Below are 21,388 nucleotides of genomic sequence, written 5' to 3'. Positions count from 1 at the left end.
AGCCCCCGTTTTCCCATAGTTTGTCTGTGCATTACAACATGGCGGAAATGCATATCATTAGCTACAGCTGCTGTGAGGTTCTGTTGTAGAGTCATGGTCCATCTACTGATTATTTATACAATAAAAGCCTTAAAGAATTATATTACACCTATAGTGGAACAACAAGCTAATTGCTAGTTGCTTAATAATGCCTCTAGATTACATGAGAAGCTAGGTGTCAAACAGTGATGCTATTCTGGTCCAAGCTGATGGTCTCCGCATGGTAATGGCCTACTTTGCTCATATTTATAGAAATTAGCCAATGGTTTTTTTAAGTAATAATTAAACGGTTATAAATATCTAGACTTTTTTTCCCAAAACTGCCCTAATGAAATCGATTAAATAGCCACACAAGAACATGATCGTTGGGACAGAAATAAATAGCCTTCCAAAGGAGCCCCCACGCAGCACCCCCAATTAGAGATGAACTCTGTTTCCTTTTTCTGTTGTGCACATAATCTGGCGATGTAAGCAATGAATCTCGGCACAGCCATTTTGTCTGTCTTTCCTCCATGGCCCTCTCAGCAGACCCCCATGACAAATAGTCTGCTAATATCAAGGGCGGCTTCGCCGCGTCTTTTAATCTGCAGAGAAATTATCGCTAACTGGGTAAGGCTGTCTGGGGGAAGTGATATTGTCGCGTCCTCTGTTGTTAGGAGATTAGATGGAGAGCCGGCCTGGCCGCTGTCTCGCCGTCCTTCAGCGGGCACACACGGGGAAGGTGCACAGGTGGGAATGCACAGCAGTCACTCTTGATTTTGCTGCCTAATTATTCACACCATTCATTCATTTGTTTTTGATGGTTGTTAATTAGACGGATGCTTCGTCCAAACATCCACGGCTTCAGCGAGCGGCACGACGGCCCCGTCTCACGTCGCCACAGCCTTCGCCAGTCCCGGCGGATCTGCGGAGCACTGACTCCGATTCGGCACGCGTTCGTGTAAACACTGAGAAATGTCAGGCCGACTCTCAAGCCCCCGCTGCAGAACCCGCAGATAATTAAAGCCACATCAGCCTCCTGCTTCGTACCCGCCTCAGCGATGCCGTGGCTTCGTAGCAGAGCCGTGGCTTTTGTCCGGCTAGCGTGAGAGCCGTTACGGAGCCGGACGCATCGGAGCGGGAGTCCTGATGCCGCCTCCTTCGGCAAGCAGCTATTTCTGTAAGGTACTGAGCTGTATCAATGCTCAAACTGGGTCAAAATCGCAGAATTAAGTTATGCTCCAGCTTGATATACTTGACTTTGACAGCCTTGCCGCTTAACTACAGCATATATTCGACGTTTGATTTAATTTTTTTTTTGTATACTTCAGGTATAAGGCACAGAAGGCAATTAAAAATCTCTAGTCTTTATTAAGTAATTATCTCTCCAGTGTTCTCATGGTCAATCTCCCACGGAGCACAAACCCATAGATAGCCCTGTCTAACTGTACATTAGCCCAATCTAGCGCTAAAAATAGGAGTGATGAAATGGATAGAAGGGGTCAAGTTGGTGATGAAGTGCTGTGAATATGGGCCACAATTAGTACTGAGTGATAAAATCTGTGGTAAAATATCATACGAGTACATATTATGCTGCATGTAATATATATATGCGAAACATAGCTTAACTCTGTATTCTGAGATGCATGACCAATGTCCATTGGTGCTATTTTCATGCAAGTGGACATTTATTCTGTACTAAATATGATATCTTGTTGATTTTCTGTCACTTGTGCTTAGTGGTTTATTTTTCTTGAAAAAACAGCTTCACAATATTTCTTGTATCGGTTCGACACAACTTTCTGTAGGATCAGTCTCAATGTAACAGTTACTGCAAAGGCATGACAGGCCTTCACTTAAAGCACATTCAGTCCAAAGCAATTTGAATTGGCAGCTGCATTGAATCGAGATCTCATTGACGGACGATTAATTAAGAGTTCGGCTGGAATGTAAAGCTGTCCGGCTCTTAATAAGCAGGGCTGCTGACCCCTGTATTAATAGTATTAAGTAAACTTTGCAAAATGATTATTTCACACGTAAGTGGCAATTACAGAATCATATGCACATGCACAAGTACTGTGTTGGAGAGTACTGGGGAGTGTGCATGGTTGTAACTAATACAAAAAGACAACCTTTGGCTAATTACCTGAAATGAGTGCATTTGAATTAAAAACTAGGAGTGAAAACGGCATCTGCAGTAGCGATTTGGCCGTTAACAGCACACATTTAAAAAAAAATTATAATAGTTTTGAGGTATTTGCATATCCAAGATAGAGAACACGGGATAAGTACGCTTGCATATATTTTCGCCATGTAAAAGAAGAAAAAAAAAATCATATAACGGCAAAGTTCTCTTAGGGTATATTTTAAATTCCAGTCGCATGACTCACAGGAGTTTCGTCCCCTGTTTGGTAATTGTTAGGAATATCCCAAGGCTATAGCATTTTTTTTGTTCATTCTTTTACTGAAGTTCCTAATGGCCTGAGACAGAGCATCAAGTAGCTTCTCTCATTTAATTGAGATTGAGGTAATTTTACAAACTAACTCTGAATGGGCACAGGGCTTGATAGCCAATGCACACTTTTTGTATCAAGAAAAAGACCTTTTCCTTTTATTAATTAGCATTTAGGGATTCAAATAACAGAAGCAAATAACCGAAGCTGTTGTGTCGTATTTGTGTTCTCTGTGGATACTGAAGCGGAAAGACCAAAATGCTGGTGTTGCTGTTAAGAGGGTGTCATGAGTCATGTTTTTCAGCAACCGGCTGCCTACCATGAACAAAAGGTGAGCACATCGGGAGAACGTAAGTGTTTTACATGAATATTCAGGGTACATCTGGTGCAAATGAGCAAATGGCTGTATACAGAGAAAAAATGCATACTAACAGCGACAGCCAGCTTGTATCACCCTCAGTATAATTTTTATATTATATCACGTTGCATTTAATTGCATCATGAAATATTCCAGCAAATCATTCTAGCCACAATGATGTGTGTATCAGTAGTACACATGTGCATTTGGCTGGTTGGTGGCATTTATGTGCAGTCAGCTGGTAAGTAGCATATATTTTCATCTACCTGCTTGATGGCCAGCATGTGAGGTTTGCTGTTCAGTCCAGCATCCCAGATAAAAAATTGCAGTGGTGGCTCTCAGTCTGTTTTCCAAATGAAACCGTTTCTTCATTCCCAAGCCAACAAAACATTGTATTATCCCGAGTGCAGTGGTTAATGGGCACTGAGACATCACTGTGTCATCACAGCAGACTGAGATGTTATCATGTCGTGCTTTTCTAAGTGCCAAGTCTCTTGTTTTCCTCATATGCAGCTTTTGGTTGGTTCCAAACACTTTGCGGCCTCTTCCCTAGTTTTCCCCCACTCTCAGTCCATTTCTGCTTCACCTGTTACCACAATGACACCCTTCACCCAGGAAGTAGATGACGAGTCACACTGCTTTCTAAGAGCTTGCTGTGCAGGACAGCTGAATGCTGATTGGCTGAATGAGGGAGCGCTCGCTGCTGGCAGTCAGTGGCTCCCATGCGCCTGACAGATCAACAAAGATTTTTTTTTGCAGCCAACCAAGAATGACTGACCAATTTCAACCTGCCCCCCCTTGATGGAACAAGGCCAGTTTTGTTCTGCTGCTCGGGGCCATTAACAGTCAGCAAACGGCAGCGTTCAGATTCAAACAGCGAATCCAAGTAGCTTGTGCTTTAGCCGCTGAGATTCTCCCATCATTTTTAATCACTTTTACTGATTAAAACGAATTGACTTATAATGCACTTTTGTCACACATTTTTACTGGCACAAACCCGGCATGCTTAAGTTGCTGAGAATATTTTAGCCTTGCTGGATACCCTATTCATTTAATCGTTTGAAATTATGATAATTCTGATTGCACTAATGGAGCTATTTTTTAATTGCAACATTGGTGCCTTGCATATAAATGCCATATCTGTGTGTAGCCATTTAAAATGAATAATTAGGCTTCGGTTTGCTTAATTGCTTATCCCAGGGACGAAAAAAGTGGTAAGTTCACATGTGGTTATTGTACGCAGAATATGGCCCTGTGAAAAAAAAGAAGTGAAGTGTTTGTGCCATTGAGTGGGGGGGGGGGGGGTAAAGAGGCTGTACATGGCTGGGGGGTGGGGTGGGGAATCTGTGTTTTCCGCATGGGCACGGGGTGTCGTATGTGTACGCACATCGAAAACTGGTCCAGCTGCAAAAAGAGCCCCCTCACCTCCATTCTTCTATTGGTCATTTAACCGTGTATATAAATTCATCCATTTTCCAAACCGCTTATCCTACTGCGTCGCGGGGGGTCCGGAGCCTATCCCGGAAGCTATGGGCACGAGGCAGGGAACAACCCAGGATGGGGGGCCAGCCCATCGCAGGGCACACTCACACTCCATTCACTTACACACTCACACACCATTCACTCACACATGCACACCTACGGGCAATTTAGCAACTCCAATTAGCCTCAGCATGTTTTTGGACTGTGGGGGGAAACCGGAGTACCCGGAGGAAACCCCACGACGACATGGGAAGAACATGCAAACTCCACACACATGTAACCCAGGCGGAGACTCGAACCTGGGTCCCAGAGGTGTGAGGCAACAGTGCTAACCACTGCACCACCATGCCGTCCCCGTGTATATAAATACTGAACAAAAATATATATGTGTTTATTTCACCTGCTACTAAGTGGGTCATTTTTTGAAACTGAACATCTTTTGTTTTTTTCTGAAATGTATGCGGTTCCCATTGGTTTTTTGTCGTGCAAAATGATTGTCTTTGCCAGAAGAGCATCACAGACTCTCTCTGATGCTTACCATGTCCAAACAGGATGAATATGAATCTCTGTCTCGTACCTCTACATTGTTGATTCGTTTTTGACACGTCAGTGACTTTTATGCGGTGCATGCCACTCTGCTCGGTCTGCCATGCATCACACTTGCTGTCAAACGTAGCGGCTTCTGCTACCAGACTACTATGCAGAACAGAAGAGGGGCTCATTTTTTTTTCTCCATTTAGTTCTTTCTGTTTTTTTGTGTCGCCATGGGTTGTATCGTTGACTCACAGTTGGGGGTTTTGATGTCAGTTTGCAGGTTTTCCTGGTGTCACGCAAAGGATGGATGGATGCATTTTTGTTGCCACTGGCTATATCAATGCTTTTCGCCTATATAGTATGTGCTAAGTGTACATGGAGCACCACAGCAGTGTCTTGGGTGTTTGTGGATTCATTATAATGTCAGCAAAGGGGGCAGTGCTAAATATGTCCAGAGAATCTGGCTCTCGGTGACCCGGTAACTCCCATAGAAAGTAACCGCACACAGCACTGCGAATGTAAGAGCTCATTTGCATGGTCAGGCTCTTCCTACCACCATTTTCCTCAGATGATTCTGCCTCGCTTGGCTGATTAGATTTAGGTTTGAGGAAATGGATTTGGCTTGTTTCTCCTAAACCATTTCATGAGACCTAATGAACACGTTTGCTGGAAGATAAGGCTGGGAAGGACTGTGTCTCTGATCTTGTATTTCTATTTTTAAGTGAAGAGCTGTTTTGCAGGACAAAAAAAAAAACAAAAAACACCCTTCAAAGTGATGTAACCAACAGGTGGTGCAGTATATAGAATGGCCTTTTCTCCAAGTCAGCCGCTGGCTGCCGCTGCATTACTGTCGCAGGTGCCTTCATGTTAGATGCCTGTGGAGCGACTCTGTAAAAAGCAGAGAAATAAATTACCTTAAAAAATGAATGACGTTCAAGCTAAAACTGTATCTGGTCTGATTCTGAACCATGCTGAGTGTGTTCTGAAGAGTTGGACGAAAAAATATAAAATATGCAGACAGAAAGCAGCTATTGTGAATTCATTGAAAAGCGATTCCTTTGATTTACCTCCCATGCAAAGCTAACAATATTTTAATTATATGAAAATGAACTCTTATGAATGACAGCGTTACGGCGCCGATAAAAATGCATCCTTACTAGAAGCCACAAGGGAATCGCGTAAGAACAGCCATGTCTGATTGTCGTCCGGCACTGAACTCAGGCTCCCTCTCTGATATGTGCAAAAAAAATAGCAACTTGATGTATGGGCTTATAAACCCTGTTAACTTCTTAGCACATATTCCATGAGACTTTATTCTTAATATTTACTTCCCTTTAAATGAATATGTTTTGTCTTGCATTGTATGTATGGAATGTATTGTTTCTGCACTGAACACAAAAACAAGAGAAACGATTTCCGTCTCTTATGTTTGGTTTATTTATGCAAATAATACATTGATCGGTGGCTGGGTGCCAGCTGTCTGATTCTGCAAAGGGAGACGAAATATGAATATGGCCTGAAAAGAGTGATGGGTTGGCTGTCGTCATGTAGGCTGATGGCTGCAGTCAGTCCGGATGCCAGTAGTAATGCATTTGCATAAGTGTGTCATTAGCTCCATTTTAATTTATTAGGAAAATAATGTGTTATCGCTTTTATCAGTTAAAATACTAACCTTCATTTGACTGAGATTTGCCATGAAACATGAAACATTTACATATACATTTAGTTTCTTAGATGAAGCTTTTATCCAGAGCGACTTATGATTATTGCCCATTTATACAGTTGGATATTTTATTCAAGCAATTTCCGTTAAGCACTTTTCTCATGAGACCTACAACAGAGCCCCCTGGACTTGGAAAAGCAACCTTTGGATTATTTATTTCCTTAATCACTGCACTGTCTGCTACTGTACTCTTACACCAGATTTATGCCAATTATTCATTATATATTTTTTTAATTCTTAATTTACATATAAAGCAGGTCACCGTGCTGTAAAGTTTTACTTAGGTTGCAAAACAGCATAACAATGACGACGGTAAATAAGTCAGTCCTCTTGAGGAAAATGTGTCTGTGGTAAAAGGGTGTATTAATCAGGCAACCTTTAAATACGCTGCTTGGGATACAGGGCCAGTGATTCTTCTGCAGTCCTTGAGGCTCTGCAGAGAGTATGCTACTGTAAAATGGCAGACCATAATGAAAATGGTTGCAGTGCTACAGTAGCACAGGCTTGGTTGGCCGGGCTCAGGGAGTCTTGTTTTAACATGAAAGGACTCATTTTCAGAGAGGACTAATACTGTCTCCTCCTACCAGGCTTCCATCGCAGTGGGAATGATATCAGATGGAAAGCAGGGCCCTCCCCAGGTTCTGGTATTGGAGTGAGTTCAGTCTGCTCTCTGTGGGCTGCCAGCTCTAGCCTCCAGCCTCCTGCTCTGACTTTTGTTTGAAACATCGGAGGGATTTCACTCGCGAATGAAGGGAAAAACCAAATGTGTTGTGTTCTTGTTGGCTTGGTTCTCCCTCTGACTGGTTTGTTCCCCATTACCAGTGCAAACAGTTATCTGTTATTAGAGATCATATTTGTCCAATTTTGTGTTACAAAGGGGAGTATGCAGCATTTGATATTTATGCTAAAGAATTCTGTCTTGTGATGGCTGGTTCAGAGAACCAGTACTTGCACTTTACCCCATAATTGTTGCGTTGCTGGCTCTTCGCCTCCATGCATGAGACGTCTTATTTCTACACGTGAGTGCAGCTGACAGCCAAGTGGACCTTGTAATGATGCAACACAATCCTTTACCACTGCCACTGCATCTCAGTGGGATATTTCATTCCGGGCCCCTAATTGTGCTGGTTATTGCTTAATTTCAGCATGTTTAAAGGCATCTGGGATAAATATATTGTGCTGCTAATCAAACAATTAAATTAACCGTTGTGATGCATTTTTGTGCTGCCTCCCGGACCACCTGGCATGCATGCAGATGTCTGTATAATGGTGGCAAGATCTGGGAAGATCTGGGTAGCTGGGAAGGTGACCTGTGTAGGAAGACAACAACACAACTGATGGAATCTCTAGACAGTTCTAAGGCAAAAACAGCCTTATATGTGGTTGTGTTTGTTTCTAAGGAAATGGTGTGGTAGTTAGTAATCAGTCATTTGTATAAATGTGAAGAAAGAGGATGTTAGCATCCGGTTGCTGTAACAAAGTACATGTAACAGTTCATTCCTTGGAATTTTCTTTGGTGCCGTTGTTGTTATATCGCCGTTCTGGCCGGAAATGACACACGCCAATCAGCCCACCTCGCACAGCAGTCAGATACATTCAGGTGCAGTTCTTTACATTGTGAAGAAACAAACAATGCTAGCTGCCAAACCTCGAAGCAAATAAATTATAAACACTATTACGTTATCTATGCAAATACATGCACAGCATGAGGTCTGTTGGCAAGAAGCTACAAACCCCCCCCATGAAGTCAGAGTCAGAGGCTTCATAGAAGTCTGCTTGTCATGTAATATAAACGTTGCCTTGATCTTGGCAAACAAAATGTTCATTTGGAAGGGTTCAAGTTCCAGGGAGAATTCAGAGAGAACTCAATTGAAATTCAAAAAAAAAAATTAAATAAAATGATTATGTATGGTGTGAACAGGGCATATGACATACTGGATGAATTTTACATACTCATTCTGTTTTCACTCAACTTAATTAATTTAATCCAGTAAAAATAATATGCTGTCATCTTTATGTTTTAGTTTCAATTTTAAGTATAACTGAAAAAAAATAAAATTAAATTAACATGTATGTCCGGTAGATATGACATCTCTTACGTCTTTTCTTATTGGGAATTCAAGTCAGTGGTGAGAGAGTCTATCCCTACAAAAGCCTAACTGAGACAGTGTTTGTGATGTCAGTGCTGCAGCTGCTAGGGAGTGAAGCACTTTCTGTCTTGGGCAAAAAAACGTGCCAGGCTAGCTTGAGGTTAGCCATACTAGTATCTGCAGGTTACATGCCACAACTAAAAGATTTGTTTATTATTGAAAAGTTAAATCTTTGTTTTCATTTCACACAAATGCAGATTTTGACTGCATTGAGATAATGTAGTTATCACTATTTGTTTTCTTGCCAGTTACTACGCTCAATGTTAAATATTTTTATTAAGCAAGGTTTATGCTTTTTTAAACATTTTTGGAGTAAAATTTAAACGGCAGAGTGAAATGCTTGTCAGTAGTATATCAGTCATTTTGTGTTGACATGTAGCTGGGAATGTTCCTCTGGGACAGGATCATGTGGAGTTTGCATGTTCTCCCTCTATTGATGGTTTCTTGAAATTTCCTCCCAGAGCCAAAGACATGCATATAAACAGCTACGACATTGCTGACCTGCTAACAGGCTGTGATTGTGTCTGGGAGTGTTTCTGTCTGCCCTCCTTGTATGGAGACACATCGTGCCAGTCAAAAGTCTGGGCACACGTGCCTTCAATCCATTCGTCTGTATTTTAGCCACGTTATTCATCTTATCAGACAAGGCCTTGAGGCAGTGAAGTAATACATATGAAATATGGCAATGGCCATGAGAAATGTTCATCAGATTTCCACCTCTTCAAAGTAGCCCCCTTTTACTTCAGTGACGGCATTGCAGACTCTCTGCGTTCTTTCATCCAGCTTCCAGACGTAGCCACCTGGGATGCTTCTCCAACAGTCCTGAAGGAGTTTCCACAAGTTCTGGGTACAAGTTGGCCACCTTGCTCTTACTTTTTGATCCAACTCATCCCAAAGCAGCTCTGTAGGATTTATGTGGGAGGACTGTGGGGGCCAGGTCGTCTGTCACAGCACTTCATCTTTAGCTTTGTTCACAAGATAACAGTTACTACATAACCTCAAGGTGTGCTTTTGGTCACTATCTTGTTGAAAAATAATGATTCTCAGTAGGCTTGTGAAAACTTTTGACTCTACATTTAAAGTGTCCTGACAACAATTCCTAATTTTGCATAAATACATTTTTCAAATATCAGCTCTGTCACTGGCACCCGGTCAGGGTGTTCCCTGGTTTGGCCCCCATGAACATGGATGGATAGATTGTATATTGAGATTTCTGATTTATATTGATAATGAAGAAAACTCCAGCTCAGAATTTGCAAGTCTTAGTGCTTGTACTCTAGATATGGCGAGTTAGGCAATAGAAGCTTTAACATGTGAGAAGTTAGTCAAAGAACTGCTCTTTTGCGGAGAGGTTTGCAAAGGATGAGCAAGGCCACCCAAACTACCAAGGTGACCTACGCAGAAGTTCCAGCAATTAACATTTTGTTTCCCTTTCTGTAAAGCAGACACAAAATAAATGAACCTTGAAGTTCTCATGTCCTTCATGAAGGTTTTCAATCAAAATGAGGAGTAATACCAGTCTGACCCTATGAGGTATATATAGGACAAGGGGGTAATGCAGCCGTATCTCATATAGATCATCTATTTTTTAAGACAAAATACCATACAAATGGTTGCATGTCCCTTTGCTGGACTGGTTTGCTAAAGATAGAGGATAGATTTGGAAGCTGGGAACCAGTTTGGCTCATTGTATCTGCTGTCCTTTATCCCAACTGCTGTATGTTGCTGGACATTCCAAGCCTGTTGACGTGAATGAATTTATAAGAAAACTAGGCCCCATTTTATAATGCCGCTTCTGTTATGTTCAAAGTTGAGATGTATGTACAGTGGGGGCTGCGGTGATACCGGACATAGAGTAAAATTCCCCGTTGAACTTTACATTTGCACCTCCTTTGTTGTACAAGTGGAACCCTAGTAATCTCTGGTACTTCTGTAAATTTTGGAATGGCTTGTTCTCTGCTAATCCTAAACCTAAACCTAACCCTAACCCTTTCTTCCCATTTGTCATTATAACACTCCTGATGGTCACCATGGGGTAATTCCCAGTGGCCAGGAACACAGCAGGAGTACGACCTGATTTTAGCATCGGCCAACAATCATCTGTCGTTACACGCTGCTCTTTGTTCCAATATCAGAAAGCATCCTTCATCCTTCATCACTTGTTATTGGAGGGGAAATTATTCTGGACAAGAACAAGTTTTAGAAACATCTGACATTTCAAAACCAAACATCTGTTGTTTTGTTTTGCTTGGGAACACGCAAGAGATCATCTCTTGTCAATGCTTTATTGAAACACAAGGAAACAAACATATGATGATAATACTTTTTAAAAATAGTTACATTTTAAGTTCTCTTTAATTTTTGGGGCAATTATATATAATAAAAAGCAATAATATAAAATTCTAAATGCAAATTATAGCTTTATTATCTCTAACAAAGGTTGTGGACTACATTTTGAAATTCTAATATAATTTTTCTTTTATAGGATATATATTTGTGATTTAAACGGTAGATACTTGAGACAGTGCTCCCTTTGAGCAGATTGTGTGTGAGTCCTTTGAAGTGCACTGCCTGATCTCAATGGTGGCCATTTATAGCTAATAGCAAAAAACTGCCTGGATTATGTAGACTGATTTAGTGCTGTGTAGAAAGTGAAGCTGCAAACTCAATAAAAAATGCGTGAAATGAAAGGGGGAAAAATGTGTGTGTGTGTTTACATATGTCGCTTCTTTTGTAGAAGTTGTAATTATTTCCCTGTTCTTCGTTGCAGCAGTGGATAATCAATCTGGATTGAAGACTGGACGGCGGATGAAGATCACACTCAAGCAGAAGCAATAGATTTTTTTTTTTTTAAATTTGATTTTGGGGCTACATATCCGGTGCTGATGATAGGATCAAAGGGGACCGGATTCCATGACTGAGAACAGGAAGCAGTAGCTGAGGGTGGCCCTGCTTTGCATGTTGGTGTTTTACAACTGGAACCATTCGCAAAGACCATGTGGTTTGCCCTGAGGATCAGCCGCATGCTTACGCACCCCCAACGTTGGCGTGCGGCCAAGGCGAGCATGGGGCATGTTGCTGCTCTGTGGATACTGAGCTTCTGTTGGCCCCTGGTGACGGCCGTGGGCCAGAACTACCACCCCACTGTTAACACGCAGTTTGGGAAGCTGAGAGGAGTGAGGGTCCCTCTCCCCAGTGAGATCCTCGGGCCGGTGGACCAGTACTTGGGAGTCCCATATGCTGCTTCTCCAGTTGGTGAAAAACGCTTCATGCCCCCTGAACCCCCCTCATCCTGGTCAGGGATCAAGAACGCCACCCACTTTGCACCCGTCTGCCCGCAAAACATTCACAACGCTGTGCCGGAGATCATGATGCCGATATGGTTCACCTTTAACCTGGATATAGTTGCCACTTACATACAGGACCAAAATGAGGATTGTTTGTATTTAAACATCTATGTTCCAACTGAGGATGGTGAGTCATTGGGTTCCACCAGATAATCCAGTTACCTTTTTTCTTATATTCCGTCGCCTTGGTATTGTGTTTGATGCATGGGATGTTGTCCTGATGCATGCTATGTCCGTGGCCACCACGTGCGTCTCTCATTTTGACTTGATATTCTCATGCCGTCTTTTCATCAACTATTCCCTTCCCATGCCACTGTCATGAGTTCCTCTTTTGTGTTTTTTCAAAGAACTATTAATCAAATGTGAAATATCAGAATATGTTTAAAAACCTTGAAACCAAAAAAAAAAATCACAAATTTTAAAAATATTGGACCCAACTGCTTTGGTGCATCTTCTCTGTGCTGTCTTGAATATTCCGGGGGGGGTAATTAGCCTGCTTAGTTCCAGAGGGTTCCTACATTATGTAGGGTTGGTGAAATATTCTGTCTGGTACACAGAAGGCCTGTGGCATCAGTTTACAAAATGTAAGACCCCTTACCGTCTATCTCTGTTTGTCTACTTAACCCTTAAAAAGGTAGAGCTCTTTTCTAGGAAATATTTCATGAATTACCTAGCATTTTGAAAATATTCTCTAGTATGCAAAGGGAACTTGTGTTAGTGAATATTTCCAGTGCTAGTGAGCTCTATGTTCACAAAACACCACCAAGAAGAAGAATAAAAATTAAAATATTGCACAGAAGTCTCTAAAATGTCAAATGGGCAGAACTTCCTACCTAATTACACATGCTGATGTATGCATACATAATATATACATAATTGTTAATTACCGTTCAAAAGCCTCAAGGAAAAAACACCATACTATAAATAAATAAATAAACAAAGGAATGAAATATTCAGTCGCTGTACCTAAATTTAGTGTCCTAACCCTGTGACATACTAATCCCAGATCAGAGATGAAAGATATTGGAGTTATATGCAGACTGCCATTTCATATCACACTGTAGACAGGAATCAAAGCTACTGTATGAAGCAGAGCCCCACAGTGTCGAGCGCTAATCACTGAGCTGTGCTTTATCCCTGCACATCCCAGTTGCTGCCCATGCCAGAAGACACTTCCTCTGAAGTGATACGCATAGTTTGCAGTCTTCATGCAGTTTGATTCTGTGTGGTCTCACTTCTTCCTTTGTGTGAGACTTACAGCACACAAACAGGAAATAACGTTCAACAGCAGAGTACACTTCAATGAAGTGAACTCAAAGTTTAAGAAACGCGTATGTGTGAACAGGTTGGCCCTTTCAAGTCTGTGAGCATTTCAGTCATGTGACTGATTGAAGCCAATCAGTAATTAGCCAATGCAGTAAAATCACCCAGGGTATAATCATCTGCATGTAAACTACAGTTAGACACCTATTTATTTTTAAGTCAAAGTTCTTTTAAACAGGAATAAGCATTTTTAAAAACAATAATATTAGCCAAACCTTAGAGAAAGAATTGTTAAAGGTAAAAAACTGAAGGCATTCCTTTTTTCATGCTTTTATAGCATTCAAAACTTTAATATCAAAGGAATAGATAAATCAGATTTTTAATTATTTGTTGTATGTATAGTAATATTAAATGAGTGTTATTTTGGTATTATAAGTTTTAATGCAGTTTGTAAAGAATTGTAATGGGTCTTATATACAGACGTGCATGTGAAGGCAGGCCTCTTGTGTCCCAGGGAGCAGTGCATTCTCCTCTTCACCAATATTTCAGAATATTTCTGCAACCAAAACCCTTGTCACTTTCTTTGCAGGTATTTTGTTGTTCTTGTTGTTGATGACCTGGGGTATGGGTTTGGGTGGGGGAGTGGGCAATGGGACAGTTCAGCTGTTGCATGCGTCCTCGATTCTATTCGGAGCCTCCTGTTATTTTGTAGTCTTTTATTCATTTTACAGTCAAAAGAATATCGAAGGAATGTGCCAGAAAACCCAACAAGAAAATTTGTAGAAAAGGAGGTATGTAAGAAAGCCAGCATGGAGCGAAACAGAGAGGAGAGCGGCTGGTACGTCCTCTCATAAGCCGGCAAGATAACGCCATCAATCAGCTCTGAAATCAAAGTGCTAAACGGGACGAACAGAGCCGTGCAATCCAGATGAATTGTCTGTCACTGTGTGTTTCGGAGTGTGTTGCGTGTGAGTGGGTGTGTGCTGTGAAGAAAGGGGGCTTCCACTTTGCCCGTAGCATAGAACACCTTGTTTATTACGCTCCACTCAAGAACTGAAGAGTTCTAGATTTAGATCACATGGCAACAAATTATGAGCTGAACTCCTGAATAGTTCTCTGAGGGTGAGGATGTTACACTTTCCTCTTTATTGGGCAAATGACTACTGTAGGTTGCAAAACATGTTTCTGTTGCACATCTTTTTTCAGCACATGAAATAAGCTGTATACCAGATTTACTGTTGTAACCAAGTCTGTAGGCCTGCAGTATATTTATGCTTATATAGACCATTATCTATTGTATAAGGTTTATATTGAATCAAATGAGTAGGTAGACAACAAATTTAAGACTAGTTGAATGAAGCCGTGTTTCCCAATTCGATTCTCAGGGACCCACAGCTGGTTCAAATTTTTGCTCCCTCTGAGCTCCCTGCCAGATTGTCCATGTTTTTGCTCCCTCTGAGCTCCCTGCCAGATTGTCCATGTTTTTGCAAACACGCAAAGCAAATAAAGCAGATAAAGCAAATACAGAGTATCTATCATATACAGTACAAATTCACTGTATCTTTGATATAAAGTAGCACGCCTTGTTTTAGATGGAATGAATAAAGCAGCATGGTGGTACAGTTACAGATGCAAACTATTTGCAACACCTCGTTTGATGGGCCTCCAAGGGTATGCTCTAAATTGCCACTGTTACTAATTGGAGTAGTGATTACGAACAATGGATAAATGTGTGAATAATTTACATAGGTAATGAATAACATAAAATGATTTATTTGTAGAGCCCTTGATCAGTAGAGTGATACAGGTTTGAAAACGACGTGTCCCACTAATGCAAGAGATCTGCTGTCAGCCCATATCAGCGTTTGAGTCGCGGGATGCTGAACCTGCGCTGGCCACACCAGCCAAAGCAGCAACTGTGCTCACAGCAGTGTGAAGAAGCACCTCACAAAAAAACCTGTTTGCAGCAATTACCTTCAATTAGTTTAGATTTGTTGATGCAGTTACATCACCTTGCATCACCTTATTTTTCTCAGATTTCGCAGCTTTGCATTACTACACCTGAGACTGGATATTTACTGAAGCAGTTCGCCTGCCACCCTGTACAGGACATGACCCTGTGTCATGAGTTCATTTCTACCCAACAGTCACATTAAAAAGTATATTGCAGCCGTACACGCCCTGCATTCGCTGATGACGTATCCTGGCATTGCATACAAGTTAGTTGTTATATTAATCATTATAACACTAGTAATATTTCAGTTTCCTTTCCTGTGCACCCCTTGCTACATGATCAGCAGAAATCCTTTTTTTCCTGTTTCGCATGTTTGTTTAATACAATCCCTGTATGAGTGTATTTCCAGAGAAGCTGTGCACTGTTGGAAGCAAAGTGGGAGTGTGCAAAGCAATAGAGTGAAATGACTTAACGTCTACAGCCGGTGCATTAACAGTGAGTGTACAGCTTTCGCTTCTAATCAGCTACAGCCATTGTGGAGAGAGACAGACCCTGCGGACAGTCCCAAGTTAAAGTGAATACATGTGACCCACATACATGCAAGGACAGGACCTAGGCTCGGTTTTGATTGACTGTATACGGAGCAATTAATACTTGTATGAAGCCGAGGATTTGGATGTTTTCCTTTAGAGTTACATTATCATTTTTTTACCGTTTTACATAGAAGTCAAACCCCTGAGTTTTATTGTTATAAGATCCAGTCCCATTGCCCAGTTGGCTCAAGTACAGCACATTCCCTCATTCTGGGTTTTGTGAAGCAATTTAGCCCAAGACAGAATGGCCCTCAAGGCGCCGGTTCTGCCTCTGACAAAGCTCCAATCACGAAAGCGGCCAGACAGCCTTCGACGTGTCCCCAGCTTCTATGCCTGAGTGTCTCGCCAAAGCGATTGACTTAACCTTATCATACATTATTTATTTTATGTTTGTTTGCCGTGTCTAAATTATGTATTTGAAAGTTTATTGCAGCATTATTTTTGTATGAATGTCTGAGTTTGCAGGCTTTCTTGGGTTGGCGATGCAGCTTTTTACATTTTAAATTGCAATAATGATAATTAATCCACATTGCTGAGTTGCCATCTGTAATTATACTTAACTTGATCCTTCGTAAGAATGAAAATATATTGTCCAGAAGCCTTTTCCGCAGAATTTATTTTTATACTGACTTATTATAAAGCTGACTTCCTGAAATTATTCTGTCAGAAGCTATTACAGAAATACTCCTTTATTTTCAACTTATGCTAAACCTTTGTCAGATTCTCTGAGTGTTGAATGTGAAGTATTCAGTATACAGCCCCCAGAGGATAAGTTCATTGTGTATCTGGGTCAGGTACCAGAGGAGCATACTAGCTTCCACTGATTACAGGCTGTTTAGTAGCTACATGGAATTTTGAAGCTTTAATTCTAATGACTAATGATTCCATTTATTCAAAAATCAGCTTGGTGCTTATTTTATTAAAATACGAATCTGTATGAAAAGTGAACAAATCTGAAAATGAATAGAAATCAGAGGGAAGAAGCTCTTAGTCTTCTCCTTCGCCTAACTAATGTCATTTATGGACTCATTTCAGCCTTTGTTGCTGCTTTTGTTCTGGGTCCAGTTCAGAAATGCCAGTGATGGGGCAGCGGCGGCTGCTGAGTAAGCAAATCTTCTCTCGAACGTCCTCAGATATAAAAATCAGAAGCAAATTATCCTTCTAGAAATGCTCATTTAGCAAATTACTTGAAGCTGCAGCATCCCTCTGTCCTAATTTTCCAGACTGGAGGGTTACTCCGCTGTGAAGCATGCTTTCACACTTAATATGTTATAAGAAAGTGAGCATATGATAGTTTGCTTGAGAGATGCATGATATACCAGTTACAGCATCAGTTACGGCCCATGTGTGTATCTTGGCCAGTATTGCCAGCCGATATATAAACTGGATAACATCAGTATTCAAAGTTAGCAGCACCAGCTGAAGACTCAACTACTAAAGCCAGGGAGATGATTAGCTGTTTTCCTTAGTGGAGGCCAAAAGATCCTGTTGGCTCAATAACCAGGTATAAGTATTGGCGAAAAATATATCAGTTATTCAAAATTTCCACACTTCTACTAGCGTTTACAAATATATTTTAGAGTTAACTTTTTTATGTTCAAGTCCAGGTAATAATAAAATGTAACACTGATATAAAACTGAATATTTCAATTGGTGTCGTTAAAAAACTTTCTAGAACTTAAAGCATTTAAAGAACATTAAGTCATCCTGTTTGTTTTATTTTTGTCAATAGCAATGTTGCTGAAAATGCTACTATGCAACTATTTATTGAAAAATAGCAACCTAGTAGGGTAGTAGATCCTAGTAACGCCCATGCATGCATATGGATACTCAAAATGTTTTATTGCTAAATGAAGTGTCATTATTTTGTGAAAGTATACTTTCGTGTCATTCATTTAACGCAATGGGGAAATAGAGATAGTTATTTCCTTTCACTTTGCATTTAAAAATTTCATCAGTGAAACAGTCCAGAATATTTATGTATTATGTATTTCCGTATTATGTCAGGTACTACTTTTTATGACGATTAAGTAATGATTCAACAGACACTTTAATCATATCTATTAACCAATAATCTCCAAGTTACTTAAGCTTCTTTAGGGTACAGTAGGCGTCAGGGTATCTGAGCAGATACAGCAAAGCTATTAACCAATAATATATCGTATAAAAGTGATACAGAACTTAATGTAACACTGACACTTGTAGCCAACTTAATATGGATGTTTTTTAATGAAAAGCTTTACTTAAATGGCTTTACATGTGAACACCAGCATGTTAGCACGATGAAACCCCCAGACAAGTGGTAATTATGCTGTTCTTGATTTTTATATAAGGAACCCACTGGCCCTCCCAGGTAGCATATTCTGTGGAATATCATTTGATTTCTTTTTCATAACACTTATAAGCAGAGTGTCACATTTTCATTAGCAATACATAATACAAGAATTGTTAAATATGCAAATATGTTGTGCAACGCTTATTTACATTTACATTTATTTATTCGTCAGTCTAACAAGTGGTCAATGTATATGTCAGAAAGAGGAGTCACTTTTGTAAAAAGTGTTTGGAGAATAAATCTCCCTGTTTTACACCATTTCCTGTCCACCCATCTTATGCGTTTCTGTTGGCCGTTTTCAGCCAGCAACCAGACCTAGAGCCTGGTGTTTATTAGAAGGATTATTAGGCTTCTTCTGGTTTCATCCCACCTGAACAGCTGTAGGCCTGAATGACCCCAGTGTACCTACTAAAGGCACGGTTTTGAGAAGGTGTAGCTCAGAAGAGTGCAACAGACAGAACTCCATGTAGATTAAACAGATCTTGTTTCTCTAGGATATAGGCATGTTAACCTGGGGAATTCTAATTTAATTATTAGATATAATTACAGGATTCGCTTGTGGCCAAATATTTAATCATCAAACTGCATAGCTATCTGTACTGATGTTTCTAAGGGATTTGTTTTTTATTACTTTTTAATTTATAAATAAATGAACAAACAAAATATAATTAAATAAATGGTAATGTAGATGAGTTTTCTAAAACTAATTATATCCTTAATACTATTCTTATAATTTGATATTTATATTGTATCTAAAAATACCTATGGATTTCACCCATACCACAGATGTGTCTGAATTATATAGCGGACTGTGCATTGCCGGGAAGGTCAGTGTTAGGGGGAGAGGAGCATATTTATTATGTATTGACTAATTAGTAAAATATCACTTAGTGTTGAAAAATCCCTGAGAAACAATAGATAATATAACAAATTATATTTAGAGGCCAAGTTAAGGTTTATTTGCAAGCTTAACCTTAATGAAGTGCACTCTTTACTATCATGGTAGATTGAAAGCATTTTAATTGGCTTTGTTTGTATAATTTAATAATTTAATGAAACGTTAGTTGAGGATGTCAAATTGTATTAAGTAGGCGGCCAAGTACGGAGCTGGACAGACTCACGACTTGAACGTGTCATATTCTAGTCCCTGAAGCATGACTGCTGGGGTACCTTGAAAAATGTTGTTTAACTGAATTGCTTCAGTAAAACAACAATTAAATTGATTCTTTTTATTAAAGACTTTTTGTTGAGCCTTATTTATCTGCTTGTGTAAAATGATCTATAATGTATTGTAAATTATAAATATATTATGATTTTAACTAAACATATTCCCGTAACAAACCTTAAGCAAAAATTAGTCAAATTTTTTTAAAATCTATTTTGGCAATTCTTCAGTGCAGGGTTTTGATTATCCAGTGTAGAAAAATTGTTCAGTCAGTAGGTTGGTTAGCTGGTTAGGCGAAGCTTAAGAAACATCAGTGATCCTGAACAATGTGGGAAATGTGTACAAAGTAGCTGATGAAAAAGCACATGGTCAGTGTTACACATTTCAGGGCCAGAAGCTACAAATCCAGATGAGTGTTTTGTTTCTACCAACCAGTTGAGTGTAAAGAGTCACAGTCACAGAGTGACTCAACTGGTTGGTAGAAACAAAATCTTGGTCTGGATTTGTAAATTCTGGGCCTGAAATTCCCAACACAGGATATGGGTATTGGAAAAAAATGTAACCAGCAGAATGCCATCCTACGGAGGAGAATGACATGCACACATTCTGGAGTTTGTTCCAGAATGAACCTGCTGTCAGCTGGTAACTGGATTCATCACTCGTAAAATAATTCCATATTGCATACTTCTATAGAATCTACACCTATACTAATACACTCCCTGGCCACTTTGTTCAGTACACATGCTTGTTAATGCAAATAGGCTGCCCCTCCAGACAGTAAATCATGTGATTGCAACTGGGTCAAGAGGTTCACTTACTGTTTGGCTAAGCATTAGAAGAGCTGACATACATGATATAAGTGATTTTAAATGTGGTGTGATTATTGGTGCCAGACGTGTTGATCCCCGCCTCTCAGAAAGAGCCACCCTCCTAGCATTTTCACACTACGGCGACTGGAGTTTCTACGGAATGGTGCGATAAACAAAGAAACATCCAGTTAGTGGCAGTTCTGCGGGTGAAAACACCTTGTTAATGCGAGAGGTCACAGGAGAATGGGCAGACTCATTAAAGCTAACAGGGAGGCCACAAGTGCAAAAATAACAGCTCATTACAACTGGGGTGTGCAGAAAGGCTCCTCTGAACCCAGAACCCTTGATGTGCTTCTGGAGTGAAGACGAGGTCCTACCCTGTACTAGCTGCCTGTACCTAATAAAGTGGCCACTGAGTATATATTAATATATAATTGCTGTAATGTCAAACTTTATCTATTTGCCCCAATGAAGTGAGTGTGTGTGCTTTTTTTGTATTGGACACATATGTCATTTTAGATGGATTAAATCTTGTTCTTTATCTGAAGTATGCCTTATATCACTGTGTGAGGATTACAGAAATCTGTGATTGAGCTGGATCTAGCAACAAATATGGCAATTTCAAGGTGTATAAATGATCACCTTTACACTGACGCCAAGGTTTTGTCGGCACCGAAATGTTTGCGAGCGTACAGCTTAGGGACACACATTACATATTATGTGACGCTTAAAGCCCTAAAGCCTCAGGTATACAGTCACACTGGGAAACCTCTGTCTGAGAGGAGAGTTTAGGCAGAACGGAATGGCAGAGGCGCGGGTGCTGTAGCTGTCGCTGGTGCCCCTGCCCCTGCCCCTGCCAGGCTGTCCCCGAGTGGTGGCAGGCGGTAATGTGGCGTGGAAATGAGTATGGAGGGCCGTGTCTGTCCAGCGCCGGGTGGTGCTGGGATCGCGTGCCGCCGCGGGCAGATAAAGCAGCACGCCGAGCGTGTCAAAGGGGCAGGTGAAGAGACCGGGAGCCGCATCAGTCGGAGGCACGGCAGATGCTCGGTTGGCTTGATTTGCCTCCTCCATGAAGGCATCGGCCGGTGATGGCGGTGGCCTTCAGTGACAGCGGACCTCGGCCCAGGGCAGCCCACTCAGGGCCAGCCCCCTCCCCCGCTCAGGGCCTGCCCCCACCCCCCGCTCAGTGACTCGTGCAACTAAA

General features: G+C 40.8%; 1 protein-coding gene across 5 annotated transcripts in view; it reads left to right on the top strand.

Moving 5' to 3' along the window:
• nlgn3a (neuroligin 3a) overlaps positions 1-21,388 on the top strand; it is a 165,938-nt gene that overhangs the window by 40,745 nt on the left and 103,805 nt on the right. For 2 of the 5 annotated variants that reach the window (XM_049029039.1, XM_049029038.1), the window contains exon 2: positions 11,489-12,192. In XM_049029039.1, coding sequence (XP_048884996.1) covers positions 11,715-12,192 — 478 coding nt within the window. In that variant the 5' untranslated portion in view covers positions 11,489-11,714. Of the gene's footprint in view, positions 1-525; positions 769-853; positions 1,199-11,488; positions 12,193-14,059; positions 14,120-21,388 lie in introns of those variants that run through there. The other 3 variants (XM_049029035.1, XM_049029036.1, XM_049029034.1) reach the window with 3 other exon arrangements.

The sequence above is a fragment of the Brienomyrus brachyistius genome, chromosome 10, assembly GCF_023856365.1.
Source record: "Brienomyrus brachyistius isolate T26 chromosome 10, BBRACH_0.4, whole genome shotgun sequence".
NCBI classification, from domain to species: domain Eukaryota; kingdom Metazoa; phylum Chordata; class Actinopteri; order Osteoglossiformes; family Mormyridae; genus Brienomyrus; species Brienomyrus brachyistius.
This window is presented reverse-complemented; position numbering and strand designations above follow the sequence as displayed.